Source organism: Nelumbo lutea, chromosome 2 (assembly GCF_056320005.1).
Source record: "Nelumbo lutea isolate HS-2025 chromosome 2, American lotus-T2T, whole genome shotgun sequence".
Classification (NCBI taxonomy): domain Eukaryota; kingdom Viridiplantae; phylum Streptophyta; class Magnoliopsida; order Proteales; family Nelumbonaceae; genus Nelumbo; species Nelumbo lutea.
This window is the reverse complement of record NC_142685.1, coordinates 41,958,747-41,976,920: the sequence shown is the minus strand read 5'-3', so window position 1 is coordinate 41,976,920 and position 18,174 is coordinate 41,958,747. Positions and strand designations below refer to the sequence as shown.

General features: G+C 40.8%; 1 protein-coding gene and 1 pseudogene across 2 annotated transcripts; both read left to right on the top strand.

The window, feature by feature from the left end:
- Window positions 1–4,058: 4,058 nt before the first annotated feature.
- LOC148870130 (uncharacterized) lies at window positions 4,059–12,386 on the top strand. 2 transcript variants are annotated; one of them, XM_088967316.1, is made up of 6 exons: window positions 5,654–5,781; window positions 6,435–6,528; window positions 6,612–6,700; window positions 6,871–8,904; window positions 11,348–11,528; window positions 11,632–12,386. In XM_088967316.1, the coding sequence occupies exons 4-6, from the start codon at window positions 6,958–6,960 to the stop codon at window positions 12,258–12,260; spliced, it is 2,757 nt and encodes a 918-aa protein (XP_088823442.1). In that variant the 5' UTR covers window positions 5,654–5,781; window positions 6,435–6,528; window positions 6,612–6,700; window positions 6,871–6,957; the 3' UTR covers window positions 12,261–12,386. The 2 variants fall into 2 exon arrangements, with proteins under 2 accessions (XP_088823440.1, XP_088823442.1); XM_088967314.1 differs by lacking the exon at window positions 6,435–6,528 and having other exon boundaries at window positions 4,059–5,781.
- A 387-nt stretch (window positions 12,387–12,773) lies between these two features.
- On the top strand, window positions 12,774–17,895 carry LOC148870129 (dirigent protein 25 pseudogene; annotated as a pseudogene).
- The last annotated feature ends 279 nt before the right edge of the window (window positions 17,896–18,174 follow it).

The following is an 18,174-nucleotide window of genomic DNA, read 5'->3' as shown; positions in this document are numbered from 1 at the left end:
TCATTGTTATGTTTGTCTCTTTCTTGAGCATCATCTTTAAGTGATTCACGGAGGTAAGGCAAGTGAATGCATGTCTACTAGTGGTTTATGGGCTATTTTATCTTGGCAACTGATTTACAATCACCTGACTGCACTGTAGGGACAAATGTGATTTTAAGGAGAATGACCAAGTGGCACAACAACCCTCCATTCTCTATAATCATCTGCTTCACTTTCACAATTCTGCCACATTATCGATATTTGGTTTGGAAAGCATTTATCAATAAATTCCATTTTGCCTTATCTACATTATTTATCCAACATTTTTTTTATAGCCCTACCTTCTCGTCTTGTCAAAACTTATCCTGGTTGCTCGGCTTAATATAATTGAGAGAAGCGAGCTTCATTTGGAAAAGAATGGTTATTATATGGAGAAATGTATAGGGTTGGTGCTTGTTCTTCTCTTTTCTGGTTGAGGTGGCCTTTGGGCTCATCTCCTTGGGCTAATTGGATTTTAGTGGTGCACACTGCACAAAGGCGGTGATTCTATTTGGTGGCAAACAAAAAGTTTTTTTTTTGGGATCCATATGTCAATTAATTGTGTATGTGGAATATCATGGATAAGATGAATTCGTCCTTTTTTTGTGAACGAGTACACATACATGTCCTTGGCTTTTTTGTACCATCAGGATTGATTCCTACCTACTTCTGATTGTTGAATGTAGACTTGGACCCACGCACTGGGCTTAGCAATGGTTTTCTTTTCTTTTTCCGAGATTTCTTTTTTAGGCATTTCCAACATATTCTACATATTTTTTTCCCTCGAGGGGAAAAGCATACAAACTCAGTGAAAGGAAAGTGTGAATGAATTGATTTTTTTTGCCTTGTAGTTCTGTTTGGAAAGAGTATAAATATAAATATATACGATCTAAATACATATAAAATACAAGGTTTTGCATGTGTATTCTTAATTTCTCATTCATTTGGTTCAGAGTTAGAATTAGAATACAAATCCCTTGTAATTGGAATGAGAATCACATATTCCTCCATCCCTTTGGTTTAGATGGGAATTGGAATTGAATTCTATAAGAAATGGATAAGTCCCAACTCCCAAGGAGGATTGGCATATTTCACAAGGGAATGATCTTTTTTTTTTCTTGCAAAAACCCAAGTATTTCTTTGGCATCTTTCACATTTTCACAATATCAAAACAAACATTAAGGTAAGGGAAAATTCTTGATCAGTGCCCCATACTTTGTCTCGAGTGATAATTTGGTTCCCGAACTTTAAAATGTATCAATTCAGTACTCAAACTTTCAAAATTTGACAATCTAGTATCACAACTTTTAAAATATGACAATCTAGTACCTACTGTTAACCAGTCCATTAATCAGCTGTTAAGTGACATTTGGAAAGTCAAAAATGCCCTAAGAATGCCATCTAATTCTCTTTATCAACCATCCAAACATTGACAATAAAATAAACAATCCCAAATTCTGGATTCTTGTAAACAATCACCAACATTTTTGAATAAAAAAGGTTAGGATTTGGGACTGTTCAGTTTTTCATCAACGTTTAGATTGTTGATAAAGATAATTAGACAACATTTGAAGGGCATTTATGACTTTTCAAATGTCACTTAACAGTTGATTAACGGACTGCTTAATGATAGGTACCTATTGTCACATTTTGAAAGTTTAGGTGCTAGATTGTCACATTTTGAGAATTTGTGTACTGGATTGTCCCATTTTAAAGTTCGGAGACCAAATTATCACTCGAGCCAAAGTACATGGTACTGATCGGGAATTTTCCCTTAAGGTAATAACCTATTATGAGTCAAACATAAAATATTAACCACGTAGGGTCTGATTAAAAATGGTGTTCTAGAGGAAGTAGTCAACTTTAGATAAAAAAGAAAAGTTGGGAAATGGTCCAAGTCCAAAGGTCAACAATTTAAAACAAGGCTTATCACCCTCACATACTTAAATTTTTAGTTATTTAGTTTTTGCTGGTATTTAGAACAATTTTTGTTCACCATGATATACTTTTGAGGATCAGGCCACTTGCCCCCCTTTGCCCTTTATTTATTTGCATCACTAAATCTTTTTTCTTTCTTTAAATGAACGTTAGCTCAGTTTAGAAGGAATATGAATGCAAATATGTGTTTGGTTGCAATGCAAATAAATTTGCACTGGTGCAAAACCATGGTAGTGCAAATGATTTGAGTGTAACTTCTGGCTTATTTTTATTTGATTGCAGTATAAATGAAATAAATTAAGACATGAAGCAAAATAAAGTAAAATCCAAAACAAAATTAAATAGAAAATTGCATTTTTTTTTTTTTTTACATTTGCACTCCTTAGTGCAAAAAAATTTGCACTGCAACCAAACACGGCCTTAGGTGTTTGACAATTCTCCTATGATCGATATATTTCCATTAGAACTAGTGTTCTAAGCTTAGTGACAATTCCCAGAATATATCTATAACAACTAGCCTAATCAAGATGCATCATGCATCCAAAATATAAACTTAATGATTGTAGATTATTTATGAATACATTAGGGGGTTTGCAGTTCAGTATAGGACCCTCTGTTTAGCCATAAAAGGCCATTCATTCCCTTAATCTTTGTCAAAATATTTGGAGTCTAGAATGGATAATTGGATATGACCCGAACGTTTGGCATTTATTTTTGACACAAAATGGGCGCTATCAGGCTCACTTATATGAACCATAAGTATACAAAGAAACGGGTCGATGTTCATGTAAACTAATTCAAATGAATATCTATTTATCTATCTACATCATAAAAGTTAAATTTGTTCATATAATGATTACTTATGTCTTCACCTTATTTTGCACTGATAGGGCACATATCACATGCCTTGACTAATACGATATAATATTGATACTTGCCTTGATTTTTCTGTGGGTCATAAAAGTTCAAACATCATAAGGTTAATACTTATATCTTTATCCTTTTATCCTTATTTGCACACGTGTGTGACCTGTGACTTAAGAGGGCACTTACCTTGGGTTATGTGCATGTCATAAAAATTAAATTCAAATGCATTTTTTTAGGAAAAACATTCAATACATACCTGATGGTCCTGTCCACGTAATCCCCATTGGCATTGCAAGCTAGAGTATGGACCATTCTATTCTTAGATCTATACACATGATTTATATTTATATTCTCCTTCTATCCTCCATCCAAAACAGAGTTGCTTGTGGTAGATATTGTAGTTACTGAGTCAAGGAAAAGCCACGAAAAGATAGTTTCTTGATGTGAAGATTTTGTGGCCTACTGAACGCCATGAATCAAGGCCCATCATTCAGTTGGCTTTGATATGTTGAATTGCAGTAGAAATGAAAGATCATCCTTGTTAAAAATGATGATACCTGTAGCTGCTTTCCTCGAAGAGGGATGAAAAGAATCATCCACGGAAAGTTTAATAGAGCTTTGCATAGAGAGGTAAATTCCATTAGACTGTAAGTGTTGTGAACTGGCTGCCTTCTGTGTAGGAATTTGTATTTCAAAAGTCAATTAATTGATTAGGGGGCATACAGTGTTTATCATGAATGGATGAAGCTCTCTTGTCCCAAATCAATCTGAATAAAATGAAAAGTGTAGCTAATAACACTTGTTTATCATCATAAGTCCTACCATAATGATAAGTGAAAAATAGATGGTCCAACTTTCTTTATGTTGATCACAAAATATCTTCACATACCATATATCTTTCATATGGTATATATACCATATGGAAAGAGTGCAAATTGATCCATCCAAATGCAAAGTTGGTTTAATTTTGCATTGATAGGTTTACTTCTTTTTAACATTGATCAACTTTGAATGTAAGGTTCTGTTTGATAAGAGTGCAAATGTCGGTTTATGTCTTAGGATTCATGTTTGCATCCATTACAACTGAAGTCATTTGGCAAGAAAGTAAATTTATCATTGTAAAACAAAACCAACTTTACATTTATATGCCGATTCAGTGCATATTTATACTTTAGGATTTGTATTTGCATCCATTATAATTAAACCAACTTTGCATTTGTATGAACAAGAATGAACTTTACATATTTGCATTTACACTCGTTCCGAATGGAGCCTAAAGTTTACAAGATGCAAATATGTCTATAAGGCTGTATGTACTGTCCTTACCAAAACAATGCATTCTTATCTAATACTAACAAAATTAAACCAAAATACATACATATACACTAACCAGCATTTACACTATTCCCAAGCGGAGCCATAATTAGATACAAATAAAGGGGTCCATACTCATACTCCATACTAAAGTAAAACAACTCAAAAGGAATCTGTCCAAAGTGGGTTAAGTGTATGATTTTTACATTCATTGGCTCACTACAGGATAAAGCAATAAGTAATTTCAGCCAATTATCCAAAGAGGCCCCAAGTTTGATTACTGAATAGTTGAACCAGGACCCCGTGTTCCGGTTCCGGTGCTCGAATCCTGTACGGGAAGCGGAGGATACTGAGCCGGATCGAAGGTCCCACGCGCACGGAACCGGCCAGAGTCCGCCAACATGCCGAGACAAGGACAAAATTCCTCGAAAACCAAGCCGCCTCGTCGTCGTCGTCGTCGTCCTCCCCAATCCAAACAAAAATGTCTCCCTGCCCCACCTTCTCCAGCGCCCAGCAGGAATTTGAGTCTCCCGACGAGAGAAAATTCTCAACGGCTGCTATCGGCTATCCCCCTCCGGAATACTGTAGTCTGTAGACCCTCGGCTGTCAGATGAATGGTCTGGATTTGTCACGTCTTTCCATCGGAGAGAGAGGACGAGTCGGGACCAGAAAAATCGTTGAGGGTAATGGACCGCGACTCATGTTTAGCTTTTTAACTTCTCAGGCCGGCCCGTGACTAACATTTGTCTGTGGCATAAAGGCCGTTGTTTGCGATCGGACGGTTATGCACACGTTGCAACTTTCTCTCTGCATGACCAGAATGCAGTTCAAATCAGCATCCACAACGTCCACAGCACATCCCCGCCATGTATTGATAACATCTCCCGATGATAATATCCGGAATGATGATATCATCGGGAGATGCTTCTAATACACGGCGGAGATGTACCGTGGGACATTATGGGGACTGATTCGGCCTTCATCCGTCTCGCAAAATAGGGTTTCTGACGTGGCAAGTTTCTCACAGGTCGACGAGAGGGTGTTTTTTTGCCCGCGCAATGGTCAGGCAAGTGTATAGGGAGAATAGGTATCTCCATTTTGAAAGTTCAAATACTGTTCTTTAAGAGAGAGAGAAATTAATGCCCGCCGTTACGTGTCACAGTTTCAAAAAGTAAAATTGAACCACACAGACACAGGGAAGGAGGAGAGGGAGCTTTTCTTGCTTTCTCATCAGTTTCTTCTATTCATCGTCGTCTCTAACCCACTTCATTTCTCTACACTTCACAGTAGATTTCCGATCCTTTGTATCTACATGGTTAATTACGAGATACGGGTTTTCTCCGTCTTTTTTTCCCCTCTGGATTTATAAGTAAAGATAAAAATCGAGGGTTTCTTATCATGATTTCCTGCTATCGTTCCGGGCTTTTTCTGTTGAGATCGGCGTGTTATTCCGGGATATACCATCTGGGTTCCTATCCTGCGGTTCTGCTTTTGTAGTTGTATGCCTGAAAATGGAGGGATTTCAGCAGAAAAGATCGTTTGGTAAGGGGAAACCATATCACGGATGTGCGGTGACGCTCAGAAACATCTCTGATCAGAAATCCGACATTAATCTTGTCCTGACGGAGAGAGTTCTCAACGAAGGTCAGGCATCGGTTCTCTGTCGGTCTTCTTTTTCTGTTCTTTATCTTTCTGCTTACTTCCGTTTTTTGCCATTCGTACGTTTTAAGGAATTTTGAATTCATCATTCCCGTCGAGTTTTGGGTTTCTTCTGGTGATGTTAAAGTAGGCTTTGCTTCCATTGTAATTTATGCGGTGGACGTTTTGTTATGGTGGGTATTAGCGTTATTGTGTCTAGTTGTAATGAATCTTGTGTTATGATGGGATATGATTGCAGTGATTAATGATTACTTTTTTTTTTTTTTTTCCCTCATAAACTTATTCTTTTTTATGCATTTGGCATTCTATTCTTTCGCTTGCGGATTTTTTTTTTCGATTGACTTCTAGTTCTCTCCGCTATTTTCTAGATGTTGGCCTATAGTTTTTATGAGAAAGATCTCATCTGTTATTTTTGTTTCATCCTTGTTTTATTTTTCCTCCAGTTTTACATTTCCTTTTTTAGTTTTATTATTTGGTCTACTATTTCCGTGAAATATATATAGGTTTAGAGTTGAGATCAGCTTGGAATTAGAATTCCTTTTTTGGAGGAGGAATGAAATTGTCAAGGCATGTTATTTCCTATTTTAGATTGTTTATATCATTAATTATCACTCAAAGCATGCTAGTTCCTGTTGTAGATTATTTATGTCACGTCTTTGAGTTGAGAGTTCAGACATTCTTCTGACTATTTCCTGGGTTGAACTTGTTGTTTTGTGATCAATTTACTGGAAGGTGATTGTTCATTTAGTTTCATTTGTATTTTACATATTTTCTCTTGGAAAATTCACCTTGATATCCTTGGGATACTTTTCCAGCAAATGTGCAGAACCAGAAACTGGTAGACACTTTGAAGGCGGCATCTGATTCCAGTTCTTGCAGTAGTGATCTTTCCGAACAAGGCCTTGTAAGAAGATTCACTGCTTGTGCTTGTTGGAATTATTTAGTATAATTCATTTTTTTCCTGTTTTTGTTAACAATCAAGCATCGCTATAGGCTCATTTATGTGAATTCTGCTTTTTGTACCAAATCTTAATGGTATAATTTTTCTGCAACTTTATGTTTTTTCTTGTTTAGTACGGGCTTGAGTTGAGGAAGGGTTCTTTGAAACAATCTGGTGGAACCCCAATAAAGAAGCTGCTGGCTGACGAATTGTCCAAAGAAATGGAATCAAGGCGACGGCCACCAAGTGTTATTGCAAGACTGATGGGCCTTGATGCAATGCCTTCTCCACAGCCTGTCCGTAAACAACAGAAAAAATTTTCAGAAAACTATCTCCAGAAAACAGCATCTATTGGGTTGCACGAAAAAAGCCCACCATACAATGTGCAATCATTTAGAATGGATAGTAATAAGCAGCAAGAATTCAAGGATGTATTTGAAGTCTTAGAAACATCCAAAATGTCAAAAAAAAGCAATCCAACTGTTCAGAAGGGGAAGGCAAACTTTAAGCAAACCGATGAAAAAATGGCACTCATACGGGAGAAGTTCATGGATGCAAAACGTCTCTCGACCAATGAAAAACTTCAACACTCAAAGGAATTTCATGATGCATTAGAAGTACTAGATTCCAATAAAGATCTCTTTCTGAAGTTCCTCCAAGAACCAGATTCTTTGTTCACAAAACATCTCCATGATCTGAAGGGTGTGCCACATACTCCTCCAGCAGGTCACATAACAGTCTTAAAATCATCAAATGCTCCAAAGAATGAAAACAATGATCTTTACAGTGAATCAGGGAAGAAAGCTGTACAGTGGGGTGCCATGGACTCTCATTTCAGGCACGGTAGAGCTCATTTTACACACTGCCACGGTAGACCTAATATTTATAATTCTTACAAGTTATCATATCCCCAATCTCAAGGAAGTGATGAAACTTGTCTTCTTCCTACACGAATTGTTGTTCTGAAGCCAAACCTCGGGAAGATACCAAATACGGAACAGTCTCTCTCGTCACCAAATTCTTCTGGAGGTTTTCAACCAGACTTTAGGAAGCATAGAGAGTTTCAAAGATTGGAAAATATGGAATTATTTGCAGAAGTTCGGGAAAGGAAGAACACATCAACCAATGTAGAATTTTTGAGGCATAGGACTAGACGTTCCAGAGAACTTGCTAAAGAAATCACTAGGGAAATGAGGCACAGTGTCAATAGTGGTTCTATAAAGGTACCAAGCTCAGGTTTCAGAGGGTATGTGGGAGATGAAAGCTCATATAGCATGTCAGGAAATGATTCTGAAAATGAATTTGAGGTCATGACACCAATTTCTAGGTACTTCCCTGAATGTACAAGCAGATGTAGCCCTTCACCCTCCTATTCAACCGAGTCATCTGTAACCAGGGAGGCCAAGAAACGACTTTCAGAGCGGTGGAAAATGACTCATAGGTTTCAAGAGGTGGGACTGGTTGGTAGTGGCAGTACTTTGGGTGAAATGCTTGCTGTGCCTGACAGGGAAACTGTGCCAGTGACCTTAAATTTTGATAGACTTGCAATGTGGGCCAGTCCTTTGGGCATTAGCAGTAGAGATGGTTGGAAGGATGGGTTTGTCAGAAGTTTGCCAAGGTCCAGATCTGTTCCAGCTTCTACTACTTTTGAAAGTCCGATGTTGAGTGTAAGAAATAGACCTGCTGCCAGTGGGGATAGGTCTTTGGTACCAAAAGAGACTATAACAAATCCTGCTGGTCATGTGGATGGGTGTTTGATGCCAAAGGATACCATCAATCAAAGCACCCACAGGTCAAGAAAGGGAAGCTCCAATCAAGAAGAATATTCCTTGTTTAGAAATCTCAGCTCCAGAAGTAAAAAATCTCAGGCTTCTCCTGTGACATCTGGGGAAAGTGATGACAGGGTACAAGAAATTCATATCAGCCTGGATGAACTGGGGAACAATCATACAGTAGCTGAACAAAAAACTATTGCTCCTGGGCCATTGGTCAGTGATGTCTCAGATAAAAGGACAGTTGTTGAGGAAGTGGTAGTTGAGCCTGTGGTTGCATCCTTGCCTTCTGGTACCCCTGAAGAAATAGAGCAACCACTCAGTCCATCAGCTTCTACTGTATTGGAGAAAGAAAGAGATTTTTTTTCTCATGATACAAATGAAACAATTGCAGAGGTTTGTGTACCCTTTCTTTCATTATATATTATTACTACTGATTTTTTATTATCATGTTGTGTTTCCTTGCTTTGGATATTTGATTTCCAGTTCAGCTTGTTCCTTCCTATGCTATTCTACTTTTAATTTTTAATCTCTTATTTAGATTAGCACCCATGTAAATATGCATGATTGTTCTTATTGTGAATGGCTAAACTACCCTATATCTACAGTGCTGTTACATGGACTTGGGTGCTGGTTTGTGCCTCGGAGTCAGATTAGTTCTAATACATGGAGAAACATATGTTGGATTATAAATATTAATTTCCAATCATGCAAGTAATCTATGTCTGATTTAGGTACATTCCATTATTGATATCCAACATAGGAAGCTTCAACAGTAAATCATATTGTAAAATGATGATTAGAAACTGATAATGTATATTGTAAAATTATGTTTCACTCCACATTTTATGAGGTTTAAGGGACATTCGCAGTTTAGTAATGTATACATTCAAGCTCTAACTTCTAATTTTAATATTTATACTAACCATATAATTTTATGATTTATGTTGAGTATTTGAGAGAGGAGCCAATAGTATGTAAAACTGAAGGGGAGATACGCACTAAAGGAAGTGAGACGAGAATAGCCAAAATCATCCCATTGGTTTCTACTTTAAATTTTATTTGACGTGACGTTTGAAAGTGAGATAGTTGTAATTGACATGAATACATGATTATTATACAAACATTAAATTTGTTTTTGTTACTGTTCTTGGAAATTGAGAATTATGCTCCCGGATTATTTATCCCTATGAATTTAAATACATTATAATAGATATATAAATTATATAGCATGTGAGGTGTATAAAATGCATATTATTCTTTATATGAATATTAAATATTATATAATATTGTCATATTTTAATATCTATATATCTATAACATAATAATATAAAATTGCGCACATATACATGTATAAAATCCATATATACAATGCATAAATATATTGTGGCCCTGTCCAGGCCTAAAGTATAATATTGGGTCCTGGCCTGGCCTGAAAATTTCTGGACCTCTGATACAGGCTGGGCTGGGCTGGGCCGGGCCGGGCTGAAAATGATCACCCCTCGGATAAATTTTAAAGAAATTAGGTCATGATTCATAAGGCCATCTACAGGTCATAGATCAACAAATGCTATTAGCGTAGTTAGCTTTTGCCTTTTGGGGTATTCTGTTAGTTGCACTTGTATGACATATTGACATACTTAACATATTTTAGCTCAAATTTGTTATGTTCAGGATATTTTCTTCTCCAGTTTAAGATCTACTTTTTCCCTTCGGCTATTCTGATTAAACACAACTTTGCATCTTCACGTTTGGCAGTACTTAAATTGGATAATTTAATTCATAAGAAAGTTAAAACTATTGAGAGACTATCTAAATCTGACCCATTAGCCACCTTGCTAACACGAAAACCTATACCCGTTTTAATCCTAACAAAATATAATCCATTTCAGAGTTCCTGATCCTTCTTCTACAATCGACATTAGAAATCTTGAATTCCACTCTTCTAAGGGGCTTTGTCCCAAGGTTGTGAAAGCAATCTTCTTGGATTTCATAGATAAATTTTATTTCATACACCTGTTTAATGTCTGATTAATGCTCGATGAATGTGCAGATCATATAGTTCTGTTTGTCAAAAAAAAAGTTCATGTAGTTCTTTTTTTTCTTTCTTTTTTTGATAAGATGATTATATAGTTCTTTCTCCCTTGGACGAACTTTATCTCTAGACAATATCAGCATGCTTTCCAAAGGTACCGTAGGGATTATCACTAAGAGATATTTTTGGTTATTGATTATCATGATAGAGGGTTCTTTTTCTGGTGGTTGATTTTACTAAAGGGAAACTATTTAGGGCCCGTTTGGCATGTCTTTCCGTGCAATCTTTTGGCTGTTTACAAGCTGGGAAGACAGATTTTCGGTCAATTCCTGTTTGGCTCACGGAAGATCTAGCCACCAAAAGACAGTGTACCGAAAAGACACGAGAAGCCCATTTCGGGCTGATTTCGGAAGCTTTTCGCGTCTTTCGCATTTTAATCTCGCATGGAAAGACGCGGGCAGATGCACAGAAAGATGTGCGTCTGCCAAACTGTCTTCGGGCTGCACAGATCTTATGTCAAAAGCTCAATACGTCTTTTGACTGTCAGAGCTACAAGATCTTCTCAAAAAGACACGCCAAACAGGCCCTTAATATACGTGTTTTGGTCTTCTATTTTAGTCATTTGGTTATTTGTTGCACTTCACCTTTCAAACAGTATGGTGTCTTCTTATTTGGGCTTTCAAGTTGATATTTTCCCTGGGATGCTTATAATTTCCTGTTGGATGAAATCTATTTGTGATTCCATATTTTTGTACACATATTTTTTCTTCCAATAATGATCTGTCATATGTCATATTATTTCAGGAATCGTCCAGTAGGCTTATCAAAGGAGGTTCACTTCAGTGTCCTGTAAAGGAAACAAAGTCTCCTGTAAGCCCCAAAGGGACTGATCAAACTAGTCCTGTTTCAGTTCTTGAACCACCATTTGTGGAAGAGACATCATCTGGTTCTGAATGCTTCGAGAGGATCAGTGCTGACCTCCATGGTTAGTTTATTTGAATTAGTTATTGTTCTTTTGTTCACGATTTTCCCGAACAACTTTAACCATCGCGTCATGTTAATTAGTCCGTATGAGTTCTTTGTGGCAGGGCTTCGTCTGCAGCTTCAACTTCTCAAGTTGGAGTCATCAGATGCATACACAGAAGGACTTGGAATAATTGTCCCAAGTGATGAAGAGACTGGAGAGGTATCCTTCAGTGTTCTTGCAGAGAAGGAAAAAACTGCCAGAGCGTTGAGAACTGAAGTGAACAGAAACTTCTCTTACCTAGTTGATGTGTTAACAGACTCGGGTTTTTATGATGTGGACCGTGAAATTATCCCGTCAATGTGGTACTCCTGGGAATGCCCAATTTTCCCTACGGTGTTCGAGAAGTTAGAAAAGAAGTATGAGGAACAGACATGGCTGAGGTCAGAAAGGAGGCTGCTATTTGATCGTATAAATGCGGGGTTGATGGAGATGTGCTGCGCGTTCATGGACCCACACCCGTGGGTGAAATCATTGATGAAAAAGGGTTCCTTTGGGTGGGATAGACACTCACTTGCTGAGGAGTTGTGGAAGATGCTGGTTAGCCGGGAAAGAGATGTGGGTGTGGATTCACCAGACAAAGCGCTGGGGAAGATGACATGGTTGGACCTTGGAGATGACATAGATGCAGTGGGTACAGAAATAGAGAAGTTGTTGCTAGATGAGTTGGTAGGAGAACTTGTAATCCTGTAAAGGAAGGCCACGGCGAAAACTGCTACTTGTAGACCGATTAAAAGAGAAGAAAATCATACATTTACCGAAATGAGATACGAATTTTGAAGAGAATAAATAAACAAGAGAATTCTAAGTTAAGTTGAATTTCGACGCCAGATCCGGGGGCTGATCGTTTTCTTATTCTTCTCTTCTATCGAGGTGGTAATCTGGGTCTTTGGAGTCGTGGACTGTCAGGCAGGGATTGAGTGGGTCCGTGGAAATGTTACCAGATTTCTTCCACAATTCCACTCCATACCTTTGTCCTATCCATGAAACAACTTTCCTCCTTTCCATGAAGCCATCCAACCATAATGCATCAAAATCAATGTATCACCCAGCTTTTCCTCGATGACCAGATCTTATTAAGAAGAAATGATTATCCGAACAGGAAAAAGCATATCGTATATCATCATATTCTCAGAAACGAAGAATGACCAATTAAAGCAAAGTTTAAATATTTAATTCTTTTTTATTTTCGGTAGGCAATGGCCTATGATACGAGTGAGAAAGGCCAACGCACTCTCACATGACCTCACTGATCTCTCGGGAAATCCTCGCCAAAAAGATGCATTGGCAGTTGATCTGAACGAGCACTTTGATTACCTTCTGTGTTCTATGGGTGGGTTTTCATTTTCTAATCAGAGTTCAGAGACAGATTAATATACAGCATATAGAAAAGAAAAAAAAGCTCCAATGTGGTTAGGTTTGCTTATATTCCTTGGTCAGGTAATATAAGTAAGAACTCACCGTTTTCAACAATTTATGGGGATAAAACTTTGGCTGTTTGGGGGCTTTGTGCACATGACACCTGACCCCATTTAGTCCCTTGTTTGTGTTTTTAATCAAAAGAGTATTGATTGCAAATATTCATTTATCCCCTATGCACATGAACAACTCAGGCTGTTCCAAACAGCCAAAGTTTTCTAATATCTTGAGAGGTTGAAAATTTCATTCGACCAATGAAATTTGAACATACCACCAGTGTTTTAAACCAAACACCACCAGTTGATGTGATTTTTCTCCCAAACACTAGCGTGTTCATAATTTTCTCATTTTTCTCAAGTGTATCAATTTAATTAGTGGAGGTCTTTTGGTATCTATCAAAAACATCAGGGGAAAAAACATGTCACTCCGAATGAAATTATTTGTCTTGTCTTGTTAAAATATCCATGTAAACTGGCGAACAACTCGTAGGTTCTGACTAACGTCTCTATTGGGTCATTAATTAGTCGTTTAGGTTTCTAACTAACACACTACAGGAATCCCAAGCACCAAGCCACCAACTCCAATTTCCCTATCTTTTCCTTCCCTTCCCAACCTTTTCTTTCAAACCAAACATAGCCTAAGTTCTTTTCATTCATTTTCGCCACTATATAGGCATAACATACTGAAGCACCCTCGCTCATTCTCATTTGCAGCACACTCAAAGCAGCTGCCTACTTACTTCTTGTAGCCCTCACCGTGACATGCTCTACCTCGACTCGAATCCTTGACGAGCAACCCCCTGCTCCGGCAACCATTCCTGTTGAAACACCACCAGGTGCAGCGGCGGCTGCAACTACAACAAGTGCCACCATCGCCAATACGGATCCCCACCATCCATTATCATTCTTCATGCATGATGAGGGTGGATTTAGCTCTCCAATGACATTGTGACACATGACATCCCAAAACAGCTGGACGACACTCAGACGCCACCTAGGCGATGATTTGGAGTCCCAGATCGTAATTCGTCTTCGCCCCGACCTAGCAACCTGCCTTTATTGCCAACCTAGCAACTTCAACCACAACTTAGGCCGGCTAGGCGGCATGGGGATAGTTCTACAGTGGAAGGAACCCGTGCGGCGTCTAGGCCAAGGCAGTCCAGGACAAGCCTTTGTGTGCTTGGAGGCTAGGAGTTGCCCCGATGAGGTGGCTCCACCAAGGTCAGTAGCACTGGATCATGACCTCAAATCGCATGGCCGGGGCACTCGGTCGGCTTTGGTCGGTCCATGGGAGGTGCCTCTTACGTGCTAAAAGGGGAAGGCCCTAATGTGAGGTGACTAGGCACCGATGAGAGCTGACTGGGAACCGATGTGATGGGTCTCCTGTATGCCGATGATGTGGGCACTTGTGTGCCATGTTGAGATGCAACCGCTTGGTCCGGAACACACCCGTGCGCTAAGGCAACGGGATATCTTATTCAGCTTAGGCAAGGGGCTGGCATGGTGAAGGGTTATACTTGAGTCAGGCCCACATGCCAAGTCTCCCTTGAGTGTCGGTAGCGCAGTGCCAGTCCATGCACTGTCCCCATGAGCATGTGTGTGCCCATGAGGAACCTAGTAGCCATGCTAGCCATTAACCAGGGCTGCCACGCAAGGGATGATGGTCTAGGAGTGCCAAGGTTAAGCACCCAAGGAGGTCGACCACCCCTCATCAAAGAGTACATTAGATTTTGGTGGTCAACCTAAAGATAACATCAATTCTCCCAAAAATCTTACAGGAGAAAATGACGGTGATGTCCCTTAACGTAAGCTTGCCAAGCGTAGGCAAGGCTAAGCCTGTTTCAGACCGTAACAGGCTCCCCCATTCATTCCATTGTCGTCCTCGACAGTGGCTCTTCTCGTGAATGGGTGTCTGTGTCCTGTGCCATCCACTTGTTTGCCAGTTCCTGGGCTCGCTTGGCCAACCCGGGTCTCGCCTATATTAGTGTCCATTTATGGGGACGGAACCATTTCACCATGCCAGCCTGCCTGGACTTCACCCCCTGTGTTGAGGTTACTCAAACCGCGCAATGGCTATGCCGTCGAAATGTGTGAGAAGGGCCCTCGAAGAAATTGGATGTGTGTGCTTCGCAGAGGTCTACCCCATGTATCATCTTGACCTCAAGGCTCAACTGTCTTCTTGGTAGCTTTTCGGTGGTGCTACCGAACACGATGTAATAGGTCTACTCCAGCTGTTGGCGTGTGTCCTGGGTGTACCCTTTCACTATGCTGGCTTGCAAATTTTGCCTCGCTGTGTTCGGGTTACTCAAACCTAGCCATGGCTTATGCTCTGTTGACCCTCGAAACTACACTTCACCTCGCCGGTTCGGGCTACATCTTTGCTCCGAGGGGGCCCCAATGTGCTGTTGCCTCAAGGAGATCTGACCGCTTTGTGTGCGAGTAGTGGCAACTTTTACCCATGATGTTGCTGAACATGCACTCGCCTTGTGATGTATGTTGTTGCTGCGAATGTTTCACTTGTTGATGAATTGAGCATGTCCTCTAATGCATTGTCAGTATAGGGCCGCCATGCTACAACGGCTAGTGTACCCACATTCCTATCATTCCAATATTGTGGCTTCAACCGAGGACCCATGATGCAAAACTACCACCTTAGTGATATTCCTTGACCAACTATCGATGCCAACCAATTTCGGATTGTTGTCCACGCCTCAATAGTGCCTCAGACAAAGCTACGGAACAATGCCTCATCCGTCATGAAACCAAGATGTAAGCGCATCACTCACAACTCACTAAATGAACAGCAACTAATGTCCGTGAGGAAGCATGACACTCCCCCACTCAAACCGCCACAGTATGCCTTCCACAAAAAGGCTCACGCATTTGACCCCACATGAACACAGCAACCAATGTGTCTGCCCCCACAAGGGCGCTATTTTGGGGTCATTGGAATGGGGACACGATGAATGGCCTCTTACCAGGCCTGATGTGAAATCTTGCTTGAACCCAAGTGGAAATGCCTAGGGACCGCACCCCACGATGTGCTGCTTTTTGTGATGACCGCTTCAACTGGCTCTGTGCTAATATGTTGTGATGCCAACTGCAGCAGCAATTGGCTAGCTTGCTCTGATGCCAACTGTCACGGGAGTAGTTGTACAGCGAAAGGAACCCATGCGACGTCCAGGCCAAGGCAGGCCAGGACAAGCCTTTGTGTGCTTGGAGGCTAGGAGTTGCCCGATGAGGTGGCTCCACCAAGGTCAGTAGCACTGGATCATGACCTCAAGTTGCATGGCCGGGGCACTCGGTTGGCTCGGGCCGGTCCATGGGAGGCGCCTCTTACGTGCTAAAGGGGGAAGGCCATGATGTGAGGCGACTAGGCGCCGATGGGAGCTGATTGGGAACCGATGTGATGGGTCTCCTGTATGCCGATGATGTGGGCACCTGTGTGCCATGTTGAGAGGCAACCGCTTGGGTCGGAACACACCTGTGCGCTAGGGGCAACGAGATAGCTCATTCATCTTAGGCAAGGGGCTGGCGTGGTGAAGGGTCATACTTGACTCAGGCCCGCATGCTAAGCCTCCCTTGAGTGTTGACAGTGAAGTGTCGGTCCATGCATTGTCCCCATGAGCATGTGTGCGCTCAAGAGGAACCCTGGTATCCATGCTAGCCATTAACCAGGGCCGCCCCACAAGGGATGATGGTCTAGGAGTGCCAAGGTTTGGCACCCAATGAGGTCAACCACCCCTCCTCAAAGAGTACGTTAAGCTTTTAGTGGTTTGCCTAAAGATAACATCAATTCTCCAATAAACGTTACAGGCGAAAATGATGGTGATGTCTCTTAATGTAGACTTGCCAAGCGTAGGCAAGGCTAAGCCTGTGTTAGACCGTAACATAGGAGCACCTCGTCTAGGGCGACCTTTAGCACCTTGTCACTGGACGATGTGACTTCGATGTGAGGAGTGACCTCCCTCGAGGGCTTGCCGACTTGACTGAGGTCCATGAGGCGACCTGCGAGTTGTGCTCGCCAACAAATTTGGTATGCATATCCCGACACTCCTAGCACATTCTAGCACTCATACTTTATGATTTTTTAGCTCACGATCTACTACGAGAGTACTAACTTAATCATTAAAGCGATTTTGCTGGGTTAGCCACCCTGGTCCTCTAACATTGATTCTTTGCAATTTTCTTTGAAGAGCTACTTAGCTCAGCAATCAACCTAGCTCGGCACCCAATCTACCTCCAGCTCGACATTCAAATCTTCATCCAACAAAAGTCCTCCACTTTGGCCTCTAGTCATCAGCCACTTGGAAGTAGTCCGAACAACAGGATGCTGCCAAAAAACCCTTCATCAATGCACACAGATTTGGTGGGTCAAACCCCTCAGCCCTGCCGTGACTGAAATTGTGAACAACCCGGCGCTGAACGGTCAAGTCCCCTTTGCAAGGCCCAACGGTGCCATTCTCCCTGTCAACAACGGCGTTCCCCTCGGCAACGACAACAGAGGAATTATCAACAACAGCAACAACATTCCATTCCTCGCTGGCCTTGGCAGCAGCACATCCACTGCCATTCAGAACAATGGCAACAATGGTGGTTTCGGGGTCCCTCTGGTGAATGGAGTCCAGCTTCCCGCAGGGACCACCATCCAGAAACTTATGTTCGGGACGATGACAGTGATCGACGACGAGCTGACCGAAGGACATGAACTTGGGTCTGGCATGGTTGGAAAGTTACAAGGGTTCTATGTGACCAGCTCGGAGGACGGCAGTAGCCAGACCATAGCATTCACCGCAATGTACGTAAATGCCAAAGGATACGCAACGCTGAAGACTATTATCAATGCCAACCAGCAAACAACCGATGGAGAAGAAACTTTGCTGGAGGTTACCGTGTATCTCACATATTAAGGGGTGTCAACTTCAAGTGTTAAACGACTAGCTAATTAATTATCAAATATGTTGAGATCTTCTCTCTATATCTGGAGTGACCAAGAGTAGATTATTACATCCTGGTTTGCTGGCAAAAATACATAATTAATATGTGGATTGTTCTGTTTTTATGAATGAAACTAATTAAGCTCCCTCTTTCAATTGCTTCCTTTTAAGTTCTTGTACATAATTGATTTTACCTACTGATTAATGGCCTACTAATCAAGCAACCTAAAGATATGGGCAATACTGCTAACA

Bases quoted from the DNA above. Each gene is read 5' to 3' on its own strand.
- LOC148870130 (XM_088967314.1), top strand. From the start codon at position 5,649: ATGGAGGGATTTCAGCAGAAAAGATCGTTTGGTAAGGGGAAACCATAT. The intron at 5,782-6,611 runs GTCAGGCATCGG...ATACTTTTCCAG, and splicing joins GGAGAGAGTTCTCAACGAAG to CAAATGTGCAGAACCAGAAA. The intron at 8,905-11,347 runs GTTTGTGTACCC...ATATTATTTCAG, and splicing joins CAAATGAAACAATTGCAGAG to GAATCGTCCAGTAGGCTTAT.